The 10,828-nt window shown below is 33.8% G+C and overlaps 1 protein-coding gene across 1 annotated transcript in view; it reads right to left on the bottom strand.

Annotated features, from left to right (window-relative positions):
- Positions 1-483: 483 nt before the first annotated feature.
- Positions 484-10,828, bottom strand: part of LOC131801053 (uncharacterized) — an 85,548-nt gene continuing 75,203 nt past the window's right edge. Inside the window, exon 3 of the mRNA XM_059119017.1 lies at positions 484-626. Within this exon, the coding sequence (XP_058975000.1) occupies positions 484-626 (143 nt within the window). The remainder of the gene's footprint in view (positions 627-10,828) is intronic.

The raw sequence follows: 10,828 nt of genomic DNA, 5'->3' as shown, positions 1-10,828 counted from the left end.
CGTAACCTTAAAGTGCAAATTTCCAAAAACTCTTTAGCTCTCATTTCAAATTTATATTCTAGCTTATTACGTTTTTCCAAGACAAAATATGGAATTTTTACTACATTTTAGTATCCTTTTAGAACGAATTTTCCACGCAGCATTTTCACACCTTTAAAGTATTAAATTTTTAGTAAATTTAAATACACTTTTTACGTTTAGAGAAACCAGCTACAGTTATACATCAGCCGGTTGTTTAAATTCACAAATAAAGACAACACACAGGAAATAAAACAACATATAACAGATGTAAAGATGTAAAATAGTGTGTTTAATGACATGCAAAGGGTCTGTCAATGATATCTCATTATATAATTTGTTGTAGAGATCACATAAAGACCTCATAGGATTATAAGATTCATAATTGGATTTAGCCAAGCAAAGTTTAAGTGGTATGTAATTTCGAGTATTACGAGCAGGAATATTAAAATTTAATTCACCGGTTTAAAACTGTGAATCGATTTCGCCACGCAAAAGTTTTATAATAAATAAAGCTCTTAACATTAAACGTTTCTTTTCCAGTGTCGGAAGATCAATTAGTTTTAGGCGATTCTCATATGGTGGAAGTGTATCATTTATATCCCATCCTAATCCTCTGAGAGCAAATAAAAGAAATTGAGTTTGTACTGATTCCAATTTAGCAGAATATGTTTTGTAAAAAGGACTCCACAATACGCAACCGTATTCTAAAATGGGCCGAACCAAACTAATAAATAAACGTTTAGTCACATAAGGATCGTCAAATTCTTTTGACCATCTTTTTATAAAACCCAGCAATGACTTGGCTTTATTTACACATGAATCAATATGCATATTAAAACGCAATTTATTGTCTAAAATTACACCAAGATCAACGAATGAGTCTACATTGTCCAATTTGTAAGAACCAATGAGGTAATCACTTTTAAAAGGTTGTGTTCCAAACAAAGACAGTTCTTTACATTTCTTGAGATTTAGCGTCATACCATTAGCACTGCACCAATTAACAAGGCAGTAGATGTCATGTTGCAATTTAAGGGAACTAATGTGAGAGTCCATATTACAAAAAAGTTTGACATCATCAGCAAACATTAGGATCTTAGAGTAACGTATAACCGTTGGAAGGTCATTTAGATACAATACAAAAAGTAGAGGACCTAAATGGCTACCCTGGGGGACACCAGAGTACACAGTTATCTGTTTAGAAAGAACATTATTGAAAGAAACTCTCTGTGTACGCCCTTGCAAATAAGATGATATCCATGATAAAAATAATGTTGCGAAACCCATTTTGTCAAGTTTATGTAATAATAATAAGTGATCCACTTTGTCAAAAGCCTTACTGAAATCAGTATATATAATATCAGTTTGGCATTTTATTGAAAACCCCCTGTGTACATAACATATAAGTTCTAATAAATTAGTTACAGTTGACCTACCCTTTACAAATCCATGTTGGTAAGGCGATATTATAGACAAAACAAAGTGCGTTAGTCTACGCGAGACTAAAAACTCAAACAATTTCGGTATTGCACTTAATTTTGCAATACCCCTATAATTTTCGACGACACTTCTATTATCAGCTTTATGCAAAGGAATAATAAAACTAGATCGCCATACTTGAGGAAAATGACCAGATGTCAAAGAATAATTAAATATAGTAGTTAGAGGTAAATAAAGCTCATATGCGCATGACTTTAAAATGTAAGCAGGTACCAGGGGAATTACTACTTTTTAACGATAGAAGACCATTTAAAACCTCCTCCTCAGACAGAATAATTTGGGGAAAATTATTTAATCTACTAATATTATAAGCATAATATTCATTATGATTGGATGAAGGCTTAGAGTAAGTATTTTGAAAAAAGTCAGCAAACAAATTTGCTATTTCAACCAAGTTTTCCCTGCAACCAAGTTTCATGCTACTAGGAAATTCGCGGACTTTACGTTTTGAATTTACAAATTTATAAAAGCTTTTAGGACTCTTCTGAAAATTATTTTTCATTTTTTTTAAATAAATCGAATAAGACTTTAAATTTTCAATGTTATATTTACTTCGAGCTTGTGAATATTTTGTATAATTTAAAGTGGTATTACATTCTTTAAATTTATTAAATAACCTAATTTTTATGTTGCGCAAGCGCCTAAGATGTGGGGTAAACCAAACTGGTCCTGAGTCAGGATAGAACTTCAATAATGGAACTGATATAGTTAACGCATTTTTAAGTACGCTATAAAAATTTGAAATTTGCAATTCAATGTCACCTTCATGAGACCAACTTGAATTGGACAATATAGAACGAAGGAGATTAATATTAGTCTTAGAAAAATTTAATTTGTGAGGCTTAGTTTGTGGTTTTGCATAATTTGTTTGAATATTAAGTTCAAGGTCTATGACAAGTGTTGGGTGATATTTATCTTCCGGTTCTACAAAAGGTGAACATTTACTTAATGAAGTATTAACGGATGAAGAAAACACTAAGTCTAATATTTTACCTTTAAAATTATAAATATTATTGAGTTGATATAGACCTTGGTCAAAAATATTTTGCCAAAAATGTTCCATATCGTTAGACCATACTATTGACGAAACAGGTACATAATGTGCCGTGTCATCATCAAGTGAAAGCCCAGTCATCACACGATTTCGCAAAAAGACTGACCCTTGTGCAAAATTTCAAGATTCTGGCATCAGCCGTTTCGTCTGGATGTTGATTCTCAATCCGTCAGTTATTTCAATACTCTTTTATACATATATGTACTAGCAAGTGCCAACTACTTGGTCAGCCATAAAAATCCCAATACCCAATTTCCGAATTCTAGCCCTATCGGTTCACCTGCATCCAAATTGTACTAAATTTTGTACACATAAGTACGTATTTTCAAAGCTTCTTACATACCACAATCAATTTCAAATTTCAGGATTCCAACCCTATCGGTTCGCCTAAATAAAAATCGTACCCAATTTAGTACCATGCAGTACACATAAGTACAAACTTCAAAAACTACCTACATATGCCAATCCTACACTCCTACATTAATTTTATTTCGAATTTTCAGGATGTCATCTTTATTGGTTCACCTAAATACAAAGATGTAAAAGATGTAGTACCATTTAGAGCACTTGAGAACAAATTTTCATAACTATTCACATACCTCAGTCCTATAATGCAATAGTAATCCTATTTCCAAACTTCAAGATTTCAACTCCAATGGTTCACCCAAAAGTTTAAATTGTACCAAATTTAGCACCACTTAGTACACATAAGTACGAGTGTTTAAAACTGCCTATATACCTCAGTCCTACAATGCAATAGTAATCTTATTTCCAAATTTCAAGATATCAAATCCATTGGTTCTCCAAAAAATTAAATTGCATCAAATTTAGTAACATTTAGTACACATAAGTTAGAATTTCCAAAATTCCCTATAATGCAATAGAATTCCAATTCTATCGGTTCACCCAAATCGTGTACATAAGTACGAATTTCGAAAACTTCCTCCATATCCCAATCCTACACTCCGCCAGGAGATTTCAGCTTTCCTCCAAATTCGATTTGTACTAAATTTAGTACCGTTTAGTACTTTTCATTACACATACATTGACTCTGCTCGTCAACCTTGAATCCCATTCCAAATTTCAAGTTTTTAGCTCTGCCCATTCACATGGTACATTTTAGTACTTTTCGTAAACTTGTAGAGCGAATTTCCAAAAACTCTTTGGTACATCTATCATACACTCCATAAGCGACACATATTCCAAATTAAAGAGTTCTAGCTCTACTGCTTCTTCAAATAGATTGGATACCATATTTAGTATCTTGTAATACTTTTCGTGTCGTTCTAGTACGAATTTCCAAAAACCCAGCATTCGACCGAGAGTGACCCTCACCCAAAATTTCAAAATTCTAGCTTTGGCCGTTAAGTCAGTCAACTACTTTACTCTTTTACTCTTAACATAAATAAATTGCAAATTTAAAATTAAAAGTATGCAGGGTTTTCACTTGTTGAGGTTTTAACTACAAAAACAATTTATACTCCTACCACTGTTTCCGATTTGATTTAATATGCATAGCTAAAAAAGAAACTCTTTGTAAAATTTGTTAATTTAAGGGCAATAAATTTCTACTCTTAAAATTGAAAAATGATCTAAATTTTAAAACTCACAATTAAATATGTTAATATACAATCGTCCAAATATGGCATCATTAAATTTACCTTTTCCATCAAATTCTCAGACGGCACTAATCGTTTACAAAATTTTGTAAAACTTTGTTTAATTGAACAACTTTTATATACTTTAGAATGACACATTAAAGTTCTTCCAACATTCGTTCACACCCTTTAAATGTTTTCAAAATTAAACAGCAGAACATTTCAAACCCGAAATTTACATTTATAATTAATGTCATTTTTCAAATTAGGCTAATCACACATTGCCAAAGATCCATTAAATAAATGAGCAAAAATTTCCATTTACAAAGAGAGAATTATAAATACCATGGATTTATGGAGGAATTTTTGTATCAAATGCAAATTTATATTTTAGTTGCTGGCACTGGCAATCAATAAAATTGCTATATAAAAATTTACAAAAATAAAATAAACATTAAATTTGAATAATTTAAATGGGAATACTTTTTAAAAATATTTAAGTTTGCTTAAATATATTGTACAATTAATACCTGCTTTTTAGATAGTTCATAGCAATTCGTTTCCTAAGAAGGTGTTTAGGTATTTAACAAGCCGTCGTCGTCATCGGTGAAGTGTTCCGTACGCCATTTGTCTGTTGAGAATAAAAACGCATTTCAAAGTTTACATATTAAATTGCTTAAAGTTGACCGGAAATTATTTTAATATGTTCGACTGGAATTGTTAACAAAATATCCCAGAAAACTTCCAGACAAGATTCAAAAAGTTGAAAAAAAAATATTTTTTTGAGTTTTGCCTTGTTAAGGCGAAGATCATATGTTTTATTAAGTGTTTGTTTTCTCTTTCGAGACGAGCTTAATGATCTGAAATTTGCAGTGAAAAGGAAAGCCAGATAGACACTATGCGACGCGTTTCGCCGTTGGTTAAGCGGCTCATCAGGCATATTTGATGTGGATGATGGCTCACAAGGGCCGTTCTCTGGAAAGTAGTATATATTTCGAACTTATTGCAAATTAGCATATGCGAATTATACACTAGAAACTCTCCAGGTTCGACTCAAGTTCTATTGGCAGATCTTTTTCACAGCAACGTTTTGTTTTTTAATTTTACCCACAGAGGATGATAGTCAAATATCGAGTTTTAACATTTTTTTTTTTCTACGGTAATAATTATCTGCAAGAAACAATGAGACATATAGCAAAACCAACTTACTAACTTTCAAAAAATTCGGTCTGAAGACTGAATATTAGGGAGTACCTTTATATATGGTCTATACCACAATTTGGATATCACGTTTTCTTATATTTTGTTGGATAAAATCCAAAAATACTTTAAATCCGGTGGTACGTTACATAGGGGTTATAACAAATCCTAAACCCATTTAGGTGTGATCAGCATAAAATTCTATGTCGATTAAGACACGCCCGTTCGTTCGCCTGTCTGTCTGTCCATCTTTGGAAATCATTCTAGCTTTCGAACGATTTGATAAAGTTTTACTTAGGTGTGATGGGCCCTGCCTCATATGACAGAAAGTTGTTTATTGAGGTCTACATCTTCGTCTAGCCCCACAAAACGCTACCTCCATATACCGGGTGAGATAAAAAAACTGCAACAAAGTCAAACGCCATAATTTCTACATACTTTTTTTTTAATTTTATTGAATGAAAGCAAAAAATGTCGGAAATAGCATAAAATTTTAGAATAAGTTTATATTTGTTCGAATTGGTCACCATTGGCACGAATTATGGCCTTCAAACTGCCAATGAAACCGTCACACGCTGTCAGAATGTTGCTCTGCGGTATTTTGGCCCTTTCCCGGCGAAGCGCTTGCTTGTGATCGACACTTTGATATTTTTTAACGCCTCCTTGCTTTCCAAAATACTCCAGACACAATAGTCCAAGAGATTGATATCCGGAGATTTTGGTGGACATTGTGCGCTGGAAATGAAGCGAGGAACCTCATTTTGTGATGGAATGTCCAAGGTCTGCCCTTGCCCTCCAGAATATTTTCGCCATAATACTCGGCATTTATTCCGACCAACCGAAGGTGCACATATTCAGCAGAAATTACTAAATGGCACTAATTTGGTACAATTTTGATTTGGAGGAACAGATGGAACTGGAATCCTGAAATTTTAAGTTAACATTACTGGCGGACTGTAGGATTGGGATATGAATGTAGTTTTCGAAATGGTACTAAATTTGGTACAATTTCGATTTGGGTAAACAGATAGAGCAGAAATAATAAAATTTAGAAATGTAATTACTCTTGCATTTTAGCACTGAGGTACATAGGAAGTTTTGAAAATTCATACTTATGTGTACTACTTGGTACTAAATTTGGTACAATTTAAGTTTTGGAGGAACCGAAAGATCTGGAATTCTGAAATTTGAAAATAATAATATTTCTACTGGATTTGATCATAAAATATAGGTATTAATGGAAATAGGTACTTATGTTTACTAAATGGTACTAAATTTGGTACAATTTAGATTTGGGTGAACCCATAGGGCTGGTATCCTTAAACTTGGAATTACGATTGCAGGAAGCTTTAGAAAAAAGTTGGTTTTAAAATACGTGCGGAGTATTTGTTCTATGGACTTATGTTGGTGGGTAGGGTTGCGATTTGGCTTGGCTTTTGGAATTTCGGAGTAGTAATGTACTAAAGTACTAAACAGCACTACATTTTGTACCTTGAATCTTGAAAAAAAAGTTTGGAAAGTAGTGTTGATATATGCAATTGTTTTTGGAGACGTGTACTAAGTGAAACATGTGTACTAAATTAAATACAATTTGGTATTGGTTGAAGCGATTGAAATGGAAATTTAAAATGTTGGTGCTGGAGTCTCTACTGGTGCGTAGGGCTAAGATAAAGTGTTGGGTTTGGAGGAAAGGTACTAAACAGTACTAAATGTGGTATTGAATGAACGCATACTGTTTGAAATCTGAAGTTTGATGTTAAAAATCATTGTTAATGCGTAGGATTAAGATTTTGAGGTGGTTTTAGAAATACGTAATATAAGGTGATAATTGGTACTTAATTTGATACTTGGGTAAGGGATTCAGTTGGAAGTCTACAATTTTGCATTGGGATCACTTTTTGTGCGGTTGAAGATCCGGAATTGTAGTGAAAAACTTTGCTGTTGTGAGCCAAAAGTACTAAAATGGACTAATTTTGATACTATTTGGAATTGTGCGAAGGGAAAGTGGTAAAATCTTCAACTTTGATTTAAGAATGAATTCGTGGAAACCTGCTTGTTGTAAATACATGGTTTTGGTAATGTGTGCTAAGTGTAAGAACCGTACTGAATTTCATTTTGGATGTACATTAGAAGTTGATAATTTGAAATTTTTGTACTGGGTTTACTGCTGGTGGTAGGTTTGTGATCTTCGAAATGTGTACTACAAGTGCATGGAAAGTACTAAAAGTACTGTATTTTGTACAATTTGGTATTGATTGGACGGATAGTACTTGAAATCCGAACAGGGTCGCTGTTCGTGTGTATCCAGGGCATATGAAAGTGCTTTCGAAAATGTGTGCTATAGTTGTACGAAAAGTACTAAATGTTACTAAGTAAATCTGGAGTCCCGAAATTTTAAGATTTCTGTTGGTATCTGGTGTTGAGATCTGGTGGTGGTTTTGCAAATGCGTACTATAATTGTGGAAAAGTACTAAATGGTACTACATTTGGTATTGGGTAAACAGAAAGAGTTAAAATTCTAAAATTTGATATTAAAATTAGAGATTTGGAGGTGGTTTGAAAATGCGTCCTTTGTTTATGCAAAAGTACTATATGGTACTAAATTCGGTATTGGATAAAGGGAGCTGGAATTCCGAAATTTGATATTGCGGTCCCTGTTGGTATATGGGATTGCAATTTGGCGGTAGTTGGGAAATGCGCCCTTTATTTGCAAGAAACGTACTAAATGGTACTAAAATTTGTATTGGGCTAAGGGAAAGAGTTGATATCGTGAAATTTTCTATTGCGACAACTGTTGGGGTCTACGATTAGATGTGGGACGGTTTTGCAAATAAGTACTAAAATTATACAAAAAGTACCAAATGTTATTAAATTTGGTATTTAGTGAATGTAAAGAGGTGGAATCCCGAAATTTGATATTGAGGTCTCTGTTGGTATCTTGAAGTTTTGATTAAAAAAAATTGTCAAACTTAAAAAGTTGTGCATTTGTTGTACTAAAAAGGCCTTAAACGAAATGTTGGAATGAATCTAAAATTTTAAGGTAGACTTTCCGCTGCGAAGTACAATATGATATTGCAAGTGGCTATTTTATCGGTTTTTTTTATAAATAGTTTGGTTTTATATTTCACTTTTTTGTGCATTGAGTATAAAAAATATTTGTGGGCATATGCCATAGTTATTTCAGTTTTTCGAAATTTAATCCGATAATTTACTTTAAACTTTTAACAATTCTTAATAAAAGATAGCATACATTAGACATATCTACATATGCAGGAACATTTGTATATCCACAGTGGCTGACTGAATTTCCTATATATGAATGTATGCTGTGTGTTTTCATATTCATATCTATGTATGCAAAGTCAATGTATGTGAATTTCAATTCCTTTATGAATTGAAGCAAACGAAGCCTTTTGCCAATACCAATAAAAATGAAAATAAATCGAAATTTGCAAAAAAAAAAAGAAAAAACTATTTGAAGTATGCATGACAAAGAAGAATATTTTATTGATGAAATGAAAATTCGGTTTAAAAGTCAAAAGGCTATGTGTGTAACAGCATCAAATGAAATCGAATTCATGCCAAATCAATAGTTGTTTTTTCTCTTAAATTGAAAAAACAAAAATTAAAGGAAAAATAATTTATTATAGCCTTTGTGGGTGATGTGGAGTTGGACATGTGAGAGCTATAGTTTCATTTCGAACGATTTTAACAAAGCTTGGCGAGGCAAATATACTTTGACTCCCGAGGGTATATACCAGGTAGATCTGCTAGGTAGTCGCATCACCCTAGCTGACGAAGAGGGAAGTGAAGCCCATATAGCTGATATCGAATTGGGAACTGCGGAGTAGACCAAAAAGTCCGTGGAGGGCTACCATTCTCTAAGAGAACTCTGGGTAATTCCAAAGGGGCGCTGACCGACGCATCGTATAGCGACCCCTGTGCAATGGTGCATCATAGTTGAAGCCGTCAAGGCGATAATCATGTAAAACCCCTCGCCTCCCCCCAGCTGACGGCACCTTTAAATGTCAAATCAAGTCGTTGTAAATGAATGCATCACAAAAACAAAGTTTTTTATATCTTTTCCACTAAAAGTATTTTTCTCTGGTATTTCAAAATTTAAGAGCAATATTAGGGTGAATTGCCAGTAAAATTAAGAAACTAGAAAAATTAAAAAGAAAATGAACAAGCAAAAAAGCAGTAAGTTCGGCCGGGCCGAACTTTGAATACCCTCCACCATTTGGAATGAATTAGGAAATTTTCAAAAAATAAAATCCATTAAAAATTCTGTTAAAATTTCGGAAGGTGCCGATATATGGGGGGATAAACGATATTGTGGACCTATATAGACAAATCTATGTCTAGGGATGAATGACTCACAAATAACTCCTTGTATAGAATTTAAGAAAATTCCGTTTAAAAATGTGGCTAAAATCATCAAAATACCGAATATCGGTGGTACCGTTATATGGGGGGTATACGATATCGTAGACCGATATAGCCCGTCTATCTTTCTATCTTAATTCGTTTAGCTTGTAGCGTGATTACAAAAGACGGACAGACGGACGGACGGAAGGGGTTACATCGTCTTAGAATTTTAGACCCAACAAAGTATATATATCAAGAATATATATACTTTGTTGGGTCAAAAATGATTATTTCGATGAGTTACAAACGGAATGACAAACTTAATATAAATACTACGTATGGTGGAGGGTACAAAAAGTGTTCCGGCGGGTAAATCCATGTCTTGTGGTGCAATTTTATTTCAATGAGATTATGGTGGTGAGATTATGTTCAGCACTGGCCTTGGAATGAAATTTATCGTGGATATTTCCAGGTGGCTCAGATGAGCCGGCGGCTCATGAAATACATTGTATTGAATGAAAGCAAAAAATGTCGGAAATAGCATCAAATTTTAAAATAAGTTTAGACTTGTTCGAATTGGTCACCTTTGGCCGTCACACGCTGCCCGAATGTTGCTCTGCGGTACTTTGGCCCATTTCCGGCGAAGCGCTTGCTTAAGGAGAGTGCTTTACAAACTACTCCACACACAATAGTCCAATTGTGCGCTAGGAATGAAGCGAGAAACCTATTCTTTGGTGGCGCGTCCTGAGTGCGATGGTGCTGAGTCCTGTTGGAATGTCCAAGGTCTGCGGCCAAAATGTTTGCTTGTCCAATGCTTTAATACACCCTCCAGAATATTTTCGCGATAATATTCGGCATTTATTCTGATGCCACGATCGATTAATACGAGCGAAGAACGACCAACGGCGATTGCGTTTTGGTAGCTAACCGAAGGTCCACATTTTCAGCTGACCTCTTTGGCAAGTAAGCACGATCATTTTGTTTGTTTACAAACTGCTGGACAACGAATGTTTTCTCATCGGAGGAAAATAAATTCGGCAGTTCACTACTTTCGGTCATGCAAAGCAAATCTTTAGCTCTTTTGAAT

The sequence above is a fragment of the Musca domestica genome, unplaced genomic scaffold, assembly GCF_030504385.1.
Source record: "Musca domestica strain aabys unplaced genomic scaffold, Musca_domestica.polishedcontigs.V.1.1 14, whole genome shotgun sequence".
In the NCBI taxonomy this organism is placed as follows: domain Eukaryota; kingdom Metazoa; phylum Arthropoda; class Insecta; order Diptera; family Muscidae; genus Musca; species Musca domestica.
This window is presented reverse-complemented; position numbering and strand designations above follow the sequence as displayed.